This window comes from Nilaparvata lugens, chromosome 5 (genome assembly GCF_014356525.2).
Source record: "Nilaparvata lugens isolate BPH chromosome 5, ASM1435652v1, whole genome shotgun sequence".
NCBI classification, from domain to species: Eukaryota; Metazoa; Arthropoda; class Insecta; order Hemiptera; family Delphacidae; genus Nilaparvata; species Nilaparvata lugens.
The window spans coordinates 35,355,824-35,377,095 of NC_052508.1; the positions used below are offsets into that span (position 1 = coordinate 35,355,824).

Consider the following 21,272-nt stretch of genomic DNA (forward strand, 5'->3'; position numbering starts at 1 on the left):
AGATCTCGAATTGAAGACTCGATTTTAATCGAGAAAAATTGTAATATCACAGTGGAAGCATTCAAATGAAATCTATTGAAGTATTGAACATTATTACTTATGACTTGGCATTCACAGATTCAGTTGGGTGAAGTTATTTGAAAAATATACCTGATTATCAATTCTATAGTTTTTATACCATTCTAGTTTATTGTGATCGTTGAAGGGTTCAAGTGAGCTAGTTCGAGTGGATTCTAGTACAAGTATTTTGTGGTTATAATGGGCTCTTCTTCATTTTCTATTGATGTTTTGCTCCAGTAGAGAAAATTAAAAATGTTGGTTTTACATTTTATAAGCTTTAAAGGTAGGCCTACGGTAATATGAATTTGATCCAGTATTAAATTAATCGATGTTGTTTTTCATTGTATCGCTTTGTATCAATGTTACTTACATGCACTGTTTGCAATTCATCGCTATTCTCTCAAGAACTAGTTTGTTATGAATTTCATGATCCAAAAGTTCAAATTTAAATGCCATTTGGATGACATTCATATTCCTTTGATTTTTTACAATAATTAACAAGAGTCAAGCAATTTAATACATTTGGAAGTAAAAGGAAATCACAGTGCAATTTGAACAGTGGATAGTCACTTTGGAATTTAGTTGTTCAGTTCATTTCGACTTGATACTATTTTTAATTTGAGTAGATCAGAAATATGCATTGTATATAGTTTTTATATTTCAGTTTGACTAATCTCTTATCACAGGCTTGCTTTCATTCATGAACATGATAATCCTAAATGAGTTGATTACCTTAATGATGTAGTTTATCTTATGTCGAACAATACAAACAATTTACATCAAATTACTACTCTGATGATGATCATTGAATTTCTGCCTGTGATTGAGAAAAAATCATTTTGAGAGTCTTGAAATTCGTACCTAGAAAAATTTGCATTATTACTAGAAATTTTGTTATTTGTAATATTTATTATAGGTACTATACATTCATTTTTGTGATTATAGACAATAACAACTTCATTCTAAATCACGATAAGGATAAATAGGGAAATTGTGAGATGGGGATAATCCATAGTTTAATTTACATAGCATCAATTTCAATGCTCTGATAATAATGATTGTGAACGGAACTGCAATTCTGGCTTGTTATTGCCTCTTCATGTTCAGTAAGAATAGAAAGCTTCAGAATAATTTTTGTTCTCACTAAATGTGATAATATTGGTAATAATAGGAAACTTTTGTTAATACTTAAACCGAATGAGCAACAATTAATCCACTATCAGCTTAAAAATTTTTAACTTATCAGGAGTACAGTGTTATCATAAATGATATCACAGGTAGACCTACCCTTTTATTTTCTTTTGTTCACATGATCTGATGATATTCATTCCATTATAGAGTGTTAAAATTATAAAGAGTAATCAAACAAGAATAAACACAAAAAAGCTATGAAAATAAATTTTGAATCTTCATTTTTCACGAAATAAAGATAAGATGGAGGAGTCGGTCACATAATATACAATCAATCTTCATTAAAAAAACATCAATATCTGAAACTAGAGTTAACAAATTGTGATACCTCTGACTCGTATTGAGAAGGCACACTTCAAATTAATAAATTCTGCGAGCAGATAACGAAATCCTGATTTTTATAATCAGCATGATTAAATCAAGAAAATTATAATATTTTTATAGAGTATTAAAAAGTGAAAATCTAGATTCAGCGCATGTCAAAACAATAGACAAAATCAATTTGTTTCGAGCGCCATAGTGTAAATGAGATACAATGTAGAAAGCAATAATTCTGTTTACTATGATGAAGGGAGTCAACCACGTCGGCTGTTTCCCCTTCCACAGCGTCAAATTGAATCGCAAATACATAACAATATATATTAATGAATTTGCAATGAAAGTGGCTACATTAATTATTTGACAAATTTTTCATAAAATCACTTGCTTCGAAGATAATAGGAGAAAACAAAAAAATCAAATCGAAAAACCCCTAAATTTTTACATATATATTATTTTATCAAGGAAACTGTTTGTCTTATCGAGAAGATGGATACGACTACTATTGTAGTCCATAATGTAACAAATCGATTGACATATATGAAAGATTTTTTTTCGATTGGTGGTTACAGAGATAATCGATTTCCTGCTAACTGTTTACTATGGCGAAGAGAGTCAGCGGCGCCGTACCGAGTCGGTTGTTTCCCCTTCCATGGCGTCAAATCGAATCGCAAATACATATATCAATATACATCAATGGGTTCGTAATGAGAGGGGCTACATTGATTATTTGGCTTATTTATCTTTAATATTACTTTCTTTGAAGTAAATCGAAGAAAACAAAAAAATCAAATCGCAACCCCCGAAATTTATATACATGTAAGTATATTTTTTTATCAAGAAAACTGTTCGTTTTATTGAAAACATGAATATAACTAATATTGCAGTCCATAGTGTAAGGAATCGAATGACATATAATAGAACTCCTCCCGATCAATGGTTATTGAGATAGTTGATTTCCCGTGATTACCTGAATTTTTCAACTTTGAGGGTGGCTGGGGGGGAAAGCTCCAAGGGGATTTCTTGGGACTTTTGGGAGAATGACCCTCTGGAAGGGTTCTATCGATAGTGAGAGTTTCAGCTTTTATTTAATTTTCGGATCGAAAAAACCTTTAGTGACTGGGCTAGTAGTGATATACCATTCTGTATTATTTAAGTAATTTGTCAGCAAATGAATTTGAGAATTATAATAAATGATTTGAACAGGTATATATGCTTAGGTAGAGGTAGGCCTACACATTATTTTTTGTAGAATGTTGCTGATTTCTTTATGAATTATGCTGATTTCTTCATTGATTAATTTTAATGATATGGTTTTGAAAAAGATGTTTTTTTAGTATTTTCAGCTTATTTAATATATTATAATATTTTATCAGGGTGTGTCACATATATGATGAAATGTATGCATTTTGTTAGAATGGAGTGATTCGAGGCACTCTGCTGGCTCAGAGGCTGATGCGGAAGGAGCGGCACGGAAAGGGGGGCGGAGGAGGGGTGGTGGTGATGACCGCCTCCACACTGGGACTCATGTCCACCCCCTGCGCCCCCATTCACTGCGCCACCAAACATGCCATCATTGGCTTCACCAGGTCATTCGCGGTAGGTCCACAATAATTTCAACATTCACAAATTTGCATTATTACTGTCTAATAATCATTTCAAATATCCAATGAAAGCTTCAAAAGTACTGGTAAGCGTTCACAGCATTTTAAGTACTTGTAAGTTCGGTACCTCCTTGTACCTTCCCACATATTATTTGAGCCTAATTCTTTTTGGCTAAAATCAAATGAAAGTGAACCAAATGTTAAGGTTGATCAGTGATTAAAAGCTGTTAATTATTTAATAAAAAAACATCCAATGAAAGCTTTAATATGAATAGAACTAAGGACTTCTGCTACTGCAAATATTGACTGGAGAACTATAAATAGCAGAAGGGAATTTGAAGAATGAAACTGTCCAAAAACTGTGCCCAGACCGGGATACCTCTCCGTTGCCGGCAATTATTTAATTTTACTTGTTATTACTAGAATTTTCTTATAGTTATGAATGGAGATATGGTGATTTTGTAAAGAATCGGAATTACGATTAATTCATTGGCGAATAAACAATGTAGCATAATACAAAATATCACATAGGTACCTACATTATAACTAAAATAATAAATGCATCTCCGTACGGTCTGATATGCATTTACATAGGCCTATGAACGATCTTCTATAAGATTCGAATTTTTGAAACGTAAAAACGTTAGTTTATATTCTAAATAATTAATTTTCAAAATAAATTATTCACCTAAAAATAAATTTACCAACCAAATTTTCCCAATAAAAATTTGTCCAATGAAAATTGAGAATAGATCACCGGTGATTAGAGCACAAATTTCAGATCAGAAATTGTAAAAATCCATTAAATCACAGATTCAAAAAAGAATTAAGAAAATATAGAAATACATTGAACATGGCATTGGAAACGGCCACTAAAGCTTATTGGAAACTAAAGCCAGACACTATATAAAAAAATATCCGAATGTAGTTGTGATAAGAAAAAACTTTGGAAACTCACAAATCAAGTAATAGATGTTGAAAAGGATAAAAAAAGACATTAAAATTGACGCTACTTTTCTGAATGACTACTTTACAACTGTAAGTATAATAATGCTCAATTAATAACAAATAATAATACAAAACAATACAAGATAAAAATGAAAATAATGGAAAATTTAGTCATTTTTTCTTAAACCTGTCAACCCCTGTGATGTTAAAAATAATATTTTTATCAAAATAATATATTTATCATATTATGATAAATCAGTTGAAAAAAAATTCTAGTGCTGAATATGTGTATTCTTGTGTATTGGAATATGGGGTTTTAAAAAGTATACTCAACAATACATTTTCCATTTTTCGACCTAATTTGACTCATGATGCATGATTTTGGACCGCCTTGGCAAGCCGAGAAGAATGAAGTCTAGTACGATTAAATTTGAGCATTGTGTCAAAAGTTATAATTGTTTGAAATTTTTATTCTTGAGGTGTCCTTATGCGTGCCTCTCCACTAGGAAATACTGAAATGAAGTGCATCTAACAGATGATTCTTAAAGAAAATAATCTCATGAACTTATGTCATTGTGCGAAATATCAGTGTGAGGACAATGTAGATGTTGATTATGGTTGAAGCTGAAAATTAGTGTTTTTCAGGATACAAGGAGCATTGTTGTCAGGTGTACCTGGAAATCTATATGAGATAGAGCACTCTACCTGATCTCAAATTGTAGAGCACAAAAATACCCCCAGAGGGATGTTGAATTATACATCTAAATGGTAACAATCGGAAGATATTGTTGATCAAAAACTAAAATTCATCAAAATTGATTTTTTCTTCAAATTTTACTCATTTTTGTAAAATCATAACTTGGTACTCATTGGAGATAAGAGAGTACCGAATGATCTCATTTTATACGGAATTTTAATGAAAGAATTATAATCTAAAAAAATCTGGTATGGCGCACTGACACAACTTTCCTTGCCGTTATGAAAATTTATCACCTGACACTAGTGTTCCCGCGCATCTCAAGTCTACTATTCAAAGATCTAAGCCAGCTGGTGTCAGGACTATAACGGCTGGAGACACACGAGGTCTGCTATCTCTTCATAGTGAATAATCCAATAGAATCAACAGTTGCCAACAGTTTGCAATTGAAATAATAAGATTCTCTCGAATTTCGAGCTTATTTTTAATTTTAGGTGAAAATGTTACTGAAAATTAATTGTAGAGATATTCATGCTTAATCTTTTCCACTCGAAATGTTTTGTTTAAATTGTATCTGAAGCCTGATAATAGGGAATCTAAAATCAAACTTTACCTAGATGGGGCGGAGCTCTTGAAATTTTTACAGATATGGGACTTATGACAGTTGATAGAGCTTATCAATTACTATTTTTGGTATGAATTTGATCAAAATCGTTGGAGCCATTTTCGAGAAAATCGCGAAAAACCCTGTTTTTGACAACATTTTTGCCATTTTAGCCGCCATCTTGAATTGCATTTGATCGAAATTGTTCGTGTCGGATCCTTATAGGTGAAGGACCTTAAGTTCCAAATTTCAAGTCATTCCATTAATTGGGAGATGAGATATCGTGTACACAGACGCACATACACTCATACACACACACACACACACACACACACACACACACACACACACACACACACACACACACACACACACACAACACACACACACACACACACACACACACACACACACACACAGACCAATACCCAAAAACCACTTTTTTGGACTCAGGGGACCTCGAAACGTATGAAAATTTACAAATTGGGGTACCTAAATTTTTTCGGAAAGCAATACTTTCCTTACCTATGGTAATAGGGCAAGGAATGTAAAAAACGAGAGCAAATTTTTCTGTCCGATTACTGGATTGAGCAGAAATAGCTGAAAACTGGAAAATGAACCAGAAATACGAGGCTTTTTGGGTCACTCTGTATCTAGAACAAGGAAATTTTGCATGAAGAAATTGGTTCTGGACTTCTCTCATGTATCCAAATAATATATTAAGAAATCAGAACTACAATATAAATTACAAGCATCAATGTATATAGTGACTAGACTATGGTAAACGCAAATTGGAGAGGCAGATGATGGTCGCACCATCTCTGAGAGAAATTGGTAAATTTCAAGCAGTAAAAAAAGTTTGTCTGCTTTGTGTTTGTTCACATTTGAAATGTTATCATAACTTGACTCTTCTCATTAAAAATATGTTTATTTAAGAATTTTCAAAATCAGTCATACATTTATGTAAATTTTACATTTTCACATTTGAGTAAAAAAATATTGGAGCACCGAGCTCCGCTCTGGAGTACAAAAGCATATAAAATTTATTACGAAAGAATAAATTATAATATTTATAGTTCATACAGAAAGGTTCTATCTAATCACAGTGAATTGAGATTAATTCCCAGAGGAATGAAAAAATTTCTCTCACAAAAGCACGTTAAATTTTAATCCTGATTAATTTCACGTGATCCAAATCAGAGAAGACCATTTCAAGAAGATAGCTTATCTGATTGGTTCTACTGGAATTAATCAGGATTAAAATTTAACTGGCTTTTGTACAACCGGCACTAAGTATCTGGTTGAATGATTACAAAAGTTCAACAGCTGAGTCATAATTTTGTCTCAGTCTCATACTCATGCACTCGCTCACTCACTTCCATCATCAGCAGACGACGAAATTGTCAGCTGTTTTTCCAAGGATGAATGAATAAATCATTTTAATGTCCTTCAGTGATTTTTCCCAGGGATAAGACCTAGTGCAATCGAATTTTTATATTATAAACCTACTATGCTCTGAATTTCGTGAGAATTGATAAAGCCATTTTTGAGATCCGGTGAAATACAAACATATAAACATCTAAACATATAAACAGAAGTTGCTCGTTTAATAGTATAGGATATTTCCATTTAAAAGTACAAAAAAGTATAAACTCAACCTCCCCCATCAAAAATGATTGAACATAATCTTTTAGGTTATTTAGACAAATTGAAATCTACCCAATATGAGATCCTCACCCTGTCATGGTCGACGATGGCATTTACGCACACGAAAACCCAGCTTTATGCTTGTGCTTGCGTGTAGGATGACAGATGCATGGTTGTGTTCTGGGTTCTGGATTATCGGGGAGTGATTTTGACAAAGAGTTGTAAGTAGGGGTTTTGTACCGATTGAGTACCCATTTAACACCAAGGTCAAGGTCAAATTTGAGGTCAAGGTCAAATTCAAGGTCAAGGTTAAATTCAAGGTCAAGGTCAAGGTTGAGAGATGTTATCTCAATCACCACCCTGTCCCAACTGAATTCTCTGTTGGAATGAGCCCTGTATTTATAGGCCAGGGAGGAGATGTTTACAGCAAGAATTTCTATTAAACACTGAGGAAAATATTTTTATTAGGGGGTGTGGCCTAATTAAATTCCCTCCCCCACACCCCTAAGAGGTGTGGCCTAATTCAATTTCCCCCTTTCTTAAGAGGTTTGGCGTGATACCATTATTATTTCCCACTAGGTATACAACCAAAGTTCAAGGTCAAGAGATGTTATCTCAACCCCCACCCCGACCCCGACTGAATTCTCTGTTGGAATGAGCCTGGTATTCATAGTAATTTTATCCAGTTCCACAAACATGTTTGAACAGGTCTGTGAAAATTAATTGATAACATTATACAGAACAGGATTGAGGTCAAATTCAAGGTCAAGGTCAATGATGATCCCCACTTGGATAAAATATCTACTGCAAGTAAAACTAATCTAAAACTAAGGGAGAGAGTAAACGACCGCTGGATATTCTCCAGCAAGAGAAGTTCACACTCTTCCCAATGCAATAAGAGATCTCATACCTACTGGATATTCTCCAGTCAAGAGGTATTAAATCCATCTATTGCAATCAAATCTAATCTAATGTGGAACCAATCTAAAACTAATAAATTGAGTCTACCTAGTGCAAGGGTAGTGGGAGAATAAACAACTACTGGATATTCTCCAGTCAAGAGATGTTATCTCAACCAACACCCAGCCCCGACGGAATTCTCTGTTGGAATGAGCCCGGTATTTATAGTAATTTTATCAGCATCAAAATCCGGTTCCCACAGTTTTTTTGTATGCCGTCTTCCAAACATGTTTGAACAGGTCTAATAAATAATAATAATAATAAAAAATAATAATTGAATAATTATAATAGATGAATAATTGAATAATAATTTAATTTATTATTGAATAATGTCAAACAAAAAAATAATTATTTAATAATTGAATAATTATAATAGATGAATAATTAAATAATAATTCAATTTATTATTAAATAATGTCAAACAAAAAATAATTATTTAATTATTTATCTATTATAATTATTCAATTATCTAATTTTTTTTATTATTATTATTATTTAATTATTAAGGTGCATACAGACTTTCGCTCTGCTCCACAACCGAACGTCACTCCAGCAGAGCGATTGATGATCGACCGGGGAGCAACAGTGGTTTGACCGGGGAATGCAAGAAGATCTAAAGCTGCGTACACATATTCGCGCTTCCAACCCACACCGAGCACGCTCCTCCCTCGTACCGCCCTTGTACCGCCCTCGTACCACCATCGAACCACAGTCGCTCCTCCCACGCACCCATCATGAACGTTACGGAAGATGTTAGATCTTCTCGCATTCCCCGGTCGAACCACTGTTGCTCCCCAGTCGATCATCAATCACTCTGCTGGAGTGACTTTCGGTTGCGGAGCAGAGCGAAAGTCTGTACCACAGAATTAATAATAGGAGTTTTATAGGAGTTTTCTCTGGTCTGTACGCACCTTATCATCTTCCATAACGTTCATGATGGGTGGAGCGACTGTGGTTCGATGGAGGAACGAGGGCGGTACAAGGACGGAGCGTGCTCGGTGCGGTTTGGAAGCACATATATGTGTACGCAGCTTTAGACCTGTTCAAACATGTTTGGAAGACGGTATACAAAAAACTGTGGGAACTGGATTTTGATGCTGATAAAATTACCATAAATACCGAGCTCATTCCAACAGAAAATTCAGTCAGGGTGGGGTAGTGGTCGAGATAACATCTCATATCACAAGATTTTTCTACACTAGACTGAATGCTACAATTCTCATTGTGAGGTGACCTAGTTCAATGTAAGTGTGAATGACCTTCAGATAATTGATTTATCAAGTTACAAAAAAGTTCTCAAATCAAAGGGATTCGAACCTGAGACTCCAGATTGGTAAGCCACAATGCTATCAACTAAGCCACTAAACAAGATTTGAAATTAATTGATCAAAACGAACTCATAAGTTTGTTATCACAAGGATAGATAATTGTAACATTAAATTGATTGAACTGTGATATCCATCATTTGTAATAAATGATTGGTGACCTGTTTGTAAAGTGATAAAAGGGGGCGATCCACCAGTTCCCAGACAGAAACACTGTAAATTGTTGTTGCGTAGCATTTGATGGTAGAGCAAAAGCAGTTGGTTTTTTTTTATATTATCAACTAGATGTTCTTTAGAATTTGAAAGGAAAACATTTATATTAGGAGTCAGATTTATTTTATTGAAATGAAGAAATTAATGTGAGATATAAATGTGAATTTTAACATATTTTGGTTTTATAAAATTAGTTATGCTACAACTATTCTAATACAGAACAATTAAGGAGGGTTATGAAATATTGAGCATTTAATCCATTTAAGAAAAATTAAAATTAACTTGTTGCTAATGATTTTTCAAAACGTTAGACAGAATTGTGTTGGACAGGTTATTGTGTTTTTTTATTTAAACAAGCTATTTGACAGTTCATAAAACATTATTCATTTATAATTAATTTGGAATTTCTAAAATCAAAACAATATAGAAAAAATAAATTGAATGTGGAACGATACCGTTATACAGTTGATGTCCATCCTAAGTTGCCATGGTCTGAATGGAGAACCAGGGGATGTCCATCCACGGGTCAGCTCGGTCTGTCTCAGGAGGTAGGTGATGAAAAAGTGTGTGAAAAATTATACAGAAGAAAAGTGGAAAGCTTTTTCCACTAGCTGGCTGGAGGGGGGACTAGAATGCTAGCCCCACTTCTACCTCTCCTCAGCGTTTTTAGTCTGTCAGCCAAAACTGTCTGATCAGCTTTTAGTTTTTAAAGTTGGAAAAAATTATTTCTCTTCAGAAGGAACTGATGTTTGGGGGTATTGTGATGCTAGCAATTATGCTATAGGTTCAGTGTTATCACAAAAATTCAATGGTAAAACCTTACCCATTGCATATGCTTCTCGTGCACTTAATCGTCATGAAGAAAATCTTTCTACGATTGAGAAAGAGTTATTAGCTATAGTCTGGTCATGCAAACATTTTCGACCATACCTCTATGGTAGAAAATTCATAATCGAAACCGATCACAAACCTCTTCAATGGCTCCGCAGCATTAAAGAACCGAATTCAAAATTAATTCGTATGAAACTCTTTCTAGAAGAATTTGATTTTTCAATCCAGTATGTGGAAGGTAAATCGAACCAAGTAGCTGACGCTCTTTCAAGAATACGCCCACTTGACGTTAACATGATGGAAAATGATGAAAACGAACCTTTCCAGGTTTCGAAAGTGGTTTTCGTGGTTTCATTCATGACTTTCAGGATCTCGAGAATAACAATGATCTCGATGACCCCGACGAATTTGACATGGACGAACTGCTTAGATTTAACACTAACACAGACATTCCCTCAGTAGACACCGTCACACTTGACGATTTTCTTCAATATGTAGGAAAATCTGCCGAACAAACTAACAATTCCGATCGAGGCAATATTGTAAATAATTATAATGATGCTAATGATAATGATGCTAATGAACAAGAAATTGATAATCGTAGTCTAGTTACAATACATTCACAGGAGAGCTCGAACGAACAAGTAAGTAGTCATTGCGGAAGATGACAAAATAATCAATGTTGAACAGAATCAAATCATTTTAGAACGTGACAACAAAGAACCTGTTATCGGAAAAGTTTTTACAAAAAACAGATTGACTCTAAATTTTCATAGTTCATCCACTCCTGAAGAAATAAATGATGTATGTATACAATACTTGAAACCCAACACACGTTATGGGATACTTTGCTCCAGGACAGGTGTATTGGAAAAAGAATATGAAATGATTTTTGAAAATTTTAAGAATGTTATCATTGCCAATTTTAATTCTGTGAAACTTAGGAGATATAAGAAACTGAATTTGGATATAACTGATTCAGAGGAACAAAAAGAAGTTGTAACCAATTATCATGTAGGAAAAACGTATCACCGTGGAATTAATGAAAGCTATAACCACATTCGAAGAGAATACTATTGGCCTACCATGCTTAAAGACATTACAGAATTCATAAATAAATGTTCCGTATGTGCTAAAGTGAAATATGATAGAAGTCAAATGTTCAAGTTGAATACAAAATTACCCCAACTCCTGACAAACCTTTCGAAAAATTGCAGATTGACATGTTTCAATACAGTAGAATAAAATTCCTCACGATAATAGATTGCTTTTCGAAAAAACTCATGGCATATCCACTAACAAGTTTGAACCAACTTGAAATACAGTCTTGTTTGAATGATTACTTTTCTCTATTTCCATGCCCTAAGACAATCCAAATGGATAATGGTCGTGAATTCGACAATGCTGGACTTCGAGATTTTTTGCGTTTATATAAGATAGAACCTTATTAAATAACACCGGGACATCCAGATTCCCAGGGTTTATTGGAACGAGCACACTCGACACTCATTGAACTCCTTAATGCTATACAAATGGAAAATAAAAACAACAAACCCGAAGATAATATGAAACATGCAATTATCGCATTCAATAACACAATAAATTCAACCTTGAAACTAACTCCTATGGAAATGACTTTTGGTGTATCAAAAAATTCATATGTTGATGAAATAACGGAAGCCCTTATTGCTGAAGAAAGAACAAACGCCTATCTAGAAAAACTGAAAACTATTCACAAACTAGTAAAAGATAAAGTAGGGCAAGAAAAACAAAACAGAACTGATCGCTTAAATCAAACTAGAGAAAAAGATTTTGAAATGCCTAACGAACCCTTCATAAAGACAACGTTTAATAAAAAGGACAAACCCAAATTTTTCAAAGTGAAATACAATAAGGAAACTCAATTAGCTACTAATCCAAGAGCGATTCAGAAACGACCCTTCAAACTTCACCCGAATCGAGTGAAGCGAGCTCGAAAGAAAAAGAAATCAACTAATTTATCTGTTTCAGGTAACAATGTTTCTTATGCTGATACTGTTCCTAACACCAGCAAACCCGTATAGATTGACTGATCTAAGTAAAACATCAGGCATCACTCCTATCAAAATTCAGGACTCATTCGTAATAAATGAAACCTTCACATACATGCATAATATTAATGTAAACATGTTGCATATCGAATTAAATACAATCAAAAGAACAATATTCACTTTGCGTGAACACAATATCGATCAAGGCCGTCTAGACATCATAACAATGCATTTAAAGTACACAGAAACAAAACTAGATCACATCAATATCAGCAAAAATAGAAATAAGCGTGGACTTTTCAATGGACTTGGCTCAGCTATTTCATGGGTAACCGGTAACATGGATGCGAACGACAAAGAAAAATACGACAAAATATTATTTCAAGTTCAGTCAAATGAATACCGCTTACAGCATAATATTGAGAATCAATTTTCAGTAAACAAAAGGCTCATTGACGATTTTAATGCTGATGTGAAAAAGATTCATGGGAATAATTTGAAAATTATAAATTATTTCAAAACTCTCTCAAATGAAACTACGACTGTACAGCTGCACCAGCAATTTTCCCTTTTATTTAGCTCATTAAGTTTGCTCTTTAATAAAATAAGCGATTTAGATACTAGTTTGGAGTTTTGTAGGTTGAATATTCTACATTCTAGTATATTATCCCATAAAGAAATAAATAATATTATTTCTGAATCTAATGTAAAATTGATTTCTGAAGAACCAGAAGTATTATGGCAATTAGCAAAAGTACACTGCTCAATATATAAAGAATATATATCCTACTTCATTGAATTCCCTTTAAAATCACCTACTTATGAAACCTTCTTCTTATTATCCTATCCTGTTTATCGTAATACTGAAGTTACCACCATTCATGAATATCCTTCTCTTATCCTGAGATATGACGAAATTTTATCTTGTAAATGTGAATTTTTGTGTGACAACTACTACTGCAGAAATGTGACAGTGATACAAAATAAGTGTATAAGTGAAGTGTTAGAAGATAAGAAATTAGAAAACTGTAAACAATTAGTAATTAATATATCTGCTTCTTTTGTAAAATTCATTCCAATTATCAATCAATATCTACTGTACAAAATTGACAAAGCTATTATTTTATCAGACAAAAAGAACACTACATTATATCCAAAATCAACTCAATTATTGTATCTTAATAAGTCAGAACAGTTATTCGAACATCCTAAAATACAGGAATATTGGGAAAGTGATATATCAATCCCATCTGAAGTTCCATTTCGTAAATTGAAAACAAACTTTTCATTTGATATTATACATGAAGCAAATATTAAGATTGAACCACTACTAGCAATAGAAGAACTTAGCATTGCAAAAGACGATACTTATTATATTTGGATTTTTATTATATGTTTTATTGTTATTCTTAGTATATTTATTGTATTTAAATTATATAACTTTATTTAATATGTTGAAACTTCTTTACGAAATAATTGTAGAAATGTTAATGTAGCAGCAACTTTGCAAGCCCCAACATTTGTTCTTGGGCCTTGCCTCCAAACCCAAAATTCTGATCGCTGAGGACAGCTTCAGTCTAGGGGTGGAGGAGTTAAATATCTATAGTAATAGCATTACAACCCTATTGTTATAGAATATAGCTGACTATGCATTGTCTTCTTTATGTCTCAATTAATTATTTTCATTTAGTTCTACTCAAACTCTTGACGAGAGCACTCGGCTCCCGAAATTCTTAAATTCGGTATTTTCTGTAGTTGTAGTTTTAATAAAGTTTCAATTTTTAAAAAATCAGTCGTGTCGTCCAATCACATAACTTACGTTTCGTCTACTCTCTCCAACGCCATGATCATATCACCCCAGCCCACATTGCTAGTTCAACATTAAAGCTTCCCGATCAAAGGCTTTTTCAAATAGTCAAGCTTGTTAGAGATATCTTGAAATACGGTAATCCGAACTATTTTAAAGATGATTTCAAATTTGTCTCTGAAGGTAGGAGGATAGATGCTTCACATACTAGAACCGGAGAAAGTACTTTATGGATACCCAATCATCGAACTACTATTTTCACAAAATCCTTCTTAGTCAGTGCCTGTCGTGCATGGAATGCACTTCCTGTTTCTATCAGGTCCATCGAGAGCCGAGCGAGCTTCATCCTGACTTTAAAAAAACATCTTTTGGAACAAATGACTGAAACTGTCCGGCCCTAGAACGATCACATGACAACCATCCCCCACCCATCCAACAAACCTTTAAACCTGTTAAAGAATGAATTGTGTATATATATATATATATATATATATATATATATATATTATATAAACTTTTGTTTTTTAATTATCCACTGCATACTGCTGTATATTACTGAAAGTTGATTACCCTTACTACTTTCAGCCTACTTCATTCTATTAATCAATAATTTGATCTTATCTACCTATATAATTATTTTACTCTATCAATTTTCTGTTTTTTTCTCTTAAATATTTATATTAATTAAAACTTGTACAAAATTTCCATTAATAAATAAATCCTTAGCTTAATTAATTAAATTAACGTTTTGGTAGAGAGTTAGTGGGGAGGATATTTTTAATATTCTTTCCGAAGAATGGACATTGATATGTCCAAAGCTCCGCCAATTTATGTAGATGCATAACAATATAATTATCCATAGTTATTATATTACAAATTACTTTTTCATATCATATATACTTTCAATAATTATTTTCTTAGTCTATATTATGTTAATTCATCTATAATTTTGCTGTATTGTAAGCTATTGTATATAAGTGTATAAGCCAGTTCATATTGTAATCTACATAAATAAAGTACTCAATGAATCAATCAATCAGCTTTTAGTTTTTAAAGTTGGAGAAATTATTTCTCTTCAGAAGTGTTGAATATGTAATAATTGTAACTGGATTTTTATTGGTTGGTTGTTGGTATCACTGTGGGTGAGACAGTGTAGGAAGTCGATCATGATGGTGTGTTTTATGTCGGTAGCCCACACTGATGTAGTAAAATGTTCTTGTGTGTTTATTAATAAAGAACTATAAGGAATCATAACGGCTCGTGTAATTATTAAGGTAAATAACCAAGTTCAACAGGTTATGGGCCCAGATCGCTATGAAGTTTTGTCAGTGCGGGCAAGTTAGAAAGACAAGTTACTCGTTTGAGGTTATGTACGCGAGTTCGCGGTAAAAATAGTATGGTTTGTACGTAAGACATGGACATTCACGGTTGTTGCAATAATTTTGATAAAAGTTTACAGTTTACATCATGGACGGAAATATGTCTAACTTTATAAGAATTGAATTGCATAGCTATAATGGTCATGAATGGGTTCCAACAATATTGGAAAAAGTTTTGTTTGTACCGGATTTGAAATTTAATTTGTTCTCTGTAAGCTGTGCATTAAATATGGGGTATTCTATGAAATCAGATAAAATTGAATGGAAATTTATAAGGAATAATGAAACCAGAGCTATAGGTAAACGGCAGGGTAAAATGTTTGTAATGCTATTCAGTTTCAAAGATAATAAGTGTGAGCCAGCTGTAGCTAACTTTACTAACCTTAACACAAAACAGAGTCTGTCAGTTTGGCATGAACGTCTAGGACATCAAAATATTGTACAAGTCAAGAAAGTATTGAGAAAGAATGATATACAATTTCTAGAAGATTTTGAACCTAATAATTGCACTGCTTGTTTTCAAGGAAAACAGCATAGATCTTCTTTCAAGCTTAGTACAAGTAAGACTTCTCAAACATGTGAACTGGTGCATGTAGATGTATGTGGTCCTATGGAAATCAAGTCATTGGGAGGATCCAGGTACTTTTTATTGATCAAGATTATTTCACATTTTAGAGTAGTGTATTTTCTGAAAGAGAAAAGTGAAGTTTTTGAAAAATTAAAAGTATTTCTTGCTATGTCAAAAAAGGTTACAGGTAGAGGAGTAAATGTTATAAGATCTGATAATGGGAAAGAATTTATTAATGACAAGGTTGATAAACTATTTAAGAGTGAAGGTATTGTCCATCAGAGAAGTGTTGCTTATACTCCTGAGCAAAATGGCAGGGCAGAAAGGGAAATGAGAACTATTGTAGAAGCAGCAAGAACAATGTTACAAGCGAAATCACTTGACAAGAAGTTTTGGGCAGAAGCAGTAAATACTGCGGTTTTTATTTTGAATAGGACTGGAACAAGTACAGTAGAGGGAAAGACTCCTTTCGAATTGTGGTTCAATGAAACATTCAATATTAATGGACTGAAAGTTTTTGGGTCAAAGGTATGGGTTCATATTCCTAAAGAGAAAAGATTGAAGTGGGATGCTAAAAGTAAGGAGGGGATATTTGTTGGGTACCTACAGTGAAGAGTCCAAAGGGTATAGGGTCTATGTTCATAATACTAAGAAAATTGAAATTTTGAGAGACATTGTTTTTGTAAATAGTAATGATAAATTTGATGTAGAGTTTGATTCTCCAAAGTGTGACAATAATATTGATTTTTCAGATTGTGACAATGATATGCAATTCTTAGAGGATTTAGAGATTACTGAACCTGTGGTAGATGTACCTGTAGTTATTCCTGAGGTAGAAGTACCTTTAGCTATTCCTGAAAATCAGACAGAGAATGGCGAAAATCTTATTAGTTCTTCTGAAGTAGAAAATACAAGACCAACTCGTGACAGGAGAATACCAAAGAAATTTCATGATTATGTATTATTGACTTATAAAGAGGCTATTTCAGGGTATGATAAAGAAAAGTGGAACTTAGCTATAGTTGAAGAGAAAAATTCATTGCTTAAGAATAAAACTTGGGTGGAAGTTGATTCTGAAAATGTAAGTTCTAAAGTTATAAGTAGTGAATGGGTCTTTGCAGTAAAAGAAAATGGTCGTTATAAAGCTCGTTTAGTAGCTAGGGGTTTTGAACAAGAAAGGGGTATAGACTATGAAGAAACATATAGTCCTGTAATAAGTAATTCTGCTTTGAGACTTATCTTTAGTATTGCAGCCAACAAAGGGTATGAGATATATCAATTTGACATAAAAACAGCTTTTCTATATGGGGAAATAGATGAAGATATCTATATGCATTTACCAGAAGGTTTTGATGGTAATAGAGTTGTTAAGCTCAACAAAGCATTGTATGGGCTGAAACAAGCTCCTTTGAAATGGAATGAGTGTTTCACTAAAGCTTTGACAGATGAAGGATTTGAATGTTTGAGCATTGAAAGATGTATTTTTAGAAATAAGGATAATTCTGTAATTTTAGGTTTGTTTGTGGATGATGGAATAGTTGTTGGTAGTGATAAGAAGGAAATGAAAAATCTTTTGTATAAGCTAAGTGAATATTTTGAGGTCAAGGTAGATTATGATCCAAAATACTTCTTGGGAATGTCTATTGAGAGAAATGAGGAAGGAATATGCTTGAAACAAATAAAATATGCGAATCAAATACTTGAAAAATTTAATATGAAAAATGCAAAGGTTTCTGACACTCCCATTAATAATCAAAGTAGTGTCCAAAATCAAAATCACAAAACAGACTATACTTATCCCTATAGAGAAATAGTTGGTAGTGTATTGTACCTATCAAATAAGACAAGGCCTGATATTTCACTTGCAGTCAATATTGAAAGCAGGCATCTAGAAAAACCATCTGGACTAGACAAAGATAACATAAAACAAACGTTGAGGTATATCAAGGGCACAATGAATAAGGGTGTAAAGTACTTTTCTAGAATTGAAAATAACAGTTTAATTGCTTTTTGTGACTCAGACTATGCTGGAGATGTAGAGACAAGAAAAAGTACTACTGGATTTGTCATTTATTATTCTGGGGGTCCAATATCCTGGTGTTCAAGAAAGCAACCTATTGTAGCATTATCTAGTACAGAAGCAGAGTACATAGCAGCAGCTGATTGTGTAAAGGAACTGTTATATCTCAAATGTTTAATTCTGGAGTTAACCAATGAAGATGTGAAAATAAAATTGAAAATGGACAACCAAAGTACTATCAAAATTATCAATAATGGAATTTTTAATAGACGTAGTAAGCATATAGATGTAAGGTATCATTTTTTGATGGAAAAACTTAAGGAAGGGAAAATGAGCATAAATTATATTGCCACAGAGGACAATGTAGCAGATTGCCTCACCAAACCTCTTGGTAAAATAAAATTTCTTAAACACAGTGAAAATCTTGTAAAATAATAGGTGAAAATCTATCGTTGAAGATTTATTTTTGAATTTGTTGTACTGATTTTCTTGAAATGTTTTTTCTTAATAATTCTAAATAATGTTCTTTTTCAAATGTATTAATCAGTTAAAAATACGACTTTTCTATTAAGTTACAATTAAGGGATGGTGTTGAATATGTAATAATTGTAACTGGATTTTTATTGGTTGGTTGTTGGTATCACTGTGGGTGAGACAGTCGTAGGAAGTCGATCATGATGGTGTGTTTTATGTCGGTAGCCCACACTGATGTAGTAAAATGTTCTTGTGTGTTTATTAATAAAGAACTATAAGGAATCATAACGGCTCGTGTAATTATTAAGGTAAATAACCAAGTTCAACGAGAAGGAACTGATGTTTGGGGGTATGTCAAACCTTGTGGTTCATGACATCTCCCCCTCCTCCACTGTGACAGCCGACCCTGGCTGTACATTCTTGACTCAATGGGCTTGCTACAAAATGTTTTTACTTTAAAAAAATAATTATCAAACTCTTTGAGGTTCCCTTCAGGAACTGTAACAAAGACAATAATCATCAAGTATGGTTTAAATTTATTTCCTAAAATATACAGTATATATAGTAGAAATATCCTTAACCACATAATTATGTTAACTTTATACAGTGTAATTCATTTTATAATATATTAAATGACTAAAAACAAATTTCCATTGATCCCTAAGTCTAATAGCTCTGATAAGTGGCACATAGTCAAGAATCATACAAATATTTTTAAGTATCCAAAACTTTTTTAATCTCCTATTAATCCAAGAAAATTTGTCTAGTAATCCCGAAACTAACCTTTCTTAAAGTTCCCCTAATACGTCTATCTACTCAATTCCCCTTTGAAATCATTTTATCCATTTACTCTTATCAAAACTGTAACAAAAAAGTCACTTATTTTTAATAAATGACGTTGTATGCAACAATCGGCATTTTCAGTAATAAAAGATAATATTATTAAATATTCAGAGTAGAACTTCCTAAAATATATAACATTGATACCAATTGAGTGAACATATGTGTAACAATATCAGTTACTTCAAAGAGTTTTCAAAATTGACAGAGTCTCAATGGGTCATTATAGGAGATGGTACTAAAATTAGAGCTGTAGGTATAGGCAGAATTGAATTGCATAGCTATAATGGTCATGAATGGGTTCCAACAATATTGGAAAAAGTTTTGTTTGTACCGGATTTGAAATTTAATTTGTTCTCTGTAAGCTGTGCATTAAATATGGGGTATTCTATGAAATCAGATAAAATTGAATGGAAATTTATAAGGAATAATGAAACCAGAGCTATAGGTAAACGGCAGGGTAAAATGTTTGTAATGCTATTCAGTTTCAAAGATAATAAGTGTGAGCCAGCTGTAGCTAACTTTACTAACCTTAACACAAAACAGAGTCTGTCAGTTTGGCATGAACGTCTAGGACATCAAAATATTGTACAAGTCAAGAAAGTATTGAGAAAGAATGATATACAATTTCTAGAAGATTTTGAACCTAATAATTGCACTGCTTGTTTTCAAGGAAAACAGCATAGATCTTCTTTCAAGCTTAGTACAAGTAAGACTTCTCAAACATGTGAACTGGTGCATGTAGATGTATGTGGTCCTATGGAAATCAAGTCATTGGGAGGATCCAGGTACTTTTTATTGATCAAGATTATTTCACATTTTAGAGTAGTGTATTTTCTGAAAGAGAAAAGTGAAGTTTTTGAAAAATTAAAAGTATTTCTTGCTATGTCAAAAAAGGTTACAGGTAGAGGAGTAAATGTTATAAGATCTGATAATGGGAAAGAATTTATTAATGACAAGGTTGATAAACTATTTAAGAGTGAAGGTATTGTCCATCAGAGAAGTGTTGCTTATACTCCTGAGCAAAATGGCAGGGCAGAAAGGGAAATGAGAACTATTGTAGAAGCAGCAAGAACAATGTTACAAGCGAAATCACTTGACAAGAAGTTTTGGGCAGAAGCAGTAAATACTGCGGTTTTTATTTTGAATAGGACTGTACAGTAGTAACAATATTGTACAGTACTGTACAATAACAAGTACAGTAGAGGGAAAGACTCCTTTCGAATTGTGGTTCAATGAAACATTCAATATTAATGGACTGAAAGTTTTTGGGTCAAAGGTATGGGTTCATATTCCTAAAGAGAAAAGATTGAAGTGGGATGCTAAAAGTAAGGAGGGGATATTTGTTGGGTACCTACAGTGAAGAGTCCAAAGGGTATAGGGTCTATGTTCATAATACTAAGAAAATTGAAATTTTGAGAGACATTGTTTTTGTAAATAGTAATGATAAATTTGATGTAGAGTTTGATTCTCCAAAGTGTGACAATAATATTGATTTTTCAGATTGTGACAATGATATGCAATTCTTAGAGGATTTAGAGATTACTGAACCTGTGGTAGATGTACCTGTAGTTATTCCTGAGGTAGAAGTACCTTTAGCTATTCCTGAAAATCAGACAGAGAATGGCGAAAATCTTATTAGTTCTTCTGAAGTAGAAAATACAAGACCAACTCGTGACAGGAGAATACCAAAGAAATTTCATGATTATGTATTATTGACTTATAAAGAGGCTATTTCAGGGTATGATAAAGAAAA

At 33.0% G+C, this 21,272-nt stretch overlaps 2 protein-coding genes across 2 annotated transcripts in view; one reads left to right on the top strand and one right to left on the bottom strand.

The window, feature by feature from the left end:
• Positions 1-10,149, bottom strand: part of LOC111053638 — a 35,012-nt gene extending 24,863 nt beyond the window's left edge. The window contains exon 1 of the transcript XR_005571326.1: positions 10,023-10,149. The gene's annotated coding sequence lies outside the window, so the exon portion shown is untranslated. The remainder of the gene's footprint in view (positions 1-10,022) is intronic.
• Positions 1-21,272, top strand: part of LOC111053646 (15-hydroxyprostaglandin dehydrogenase [NAD(+)]) — a 98,244-nt gene that overhangs the window by 18,753 nt on the left and 58,219 nt on the right. Inside the window, exon 4 of the mRNA XM_039428264.1 lies at positions 2,986-3,168. Coding sequence (XP_039284198.1) covers positions 2,986-3,168 — 183 coding nt within the window. The remainder of the gene's footprint in view (positions 1-2,985; positions 3,169-21,272) is intronic.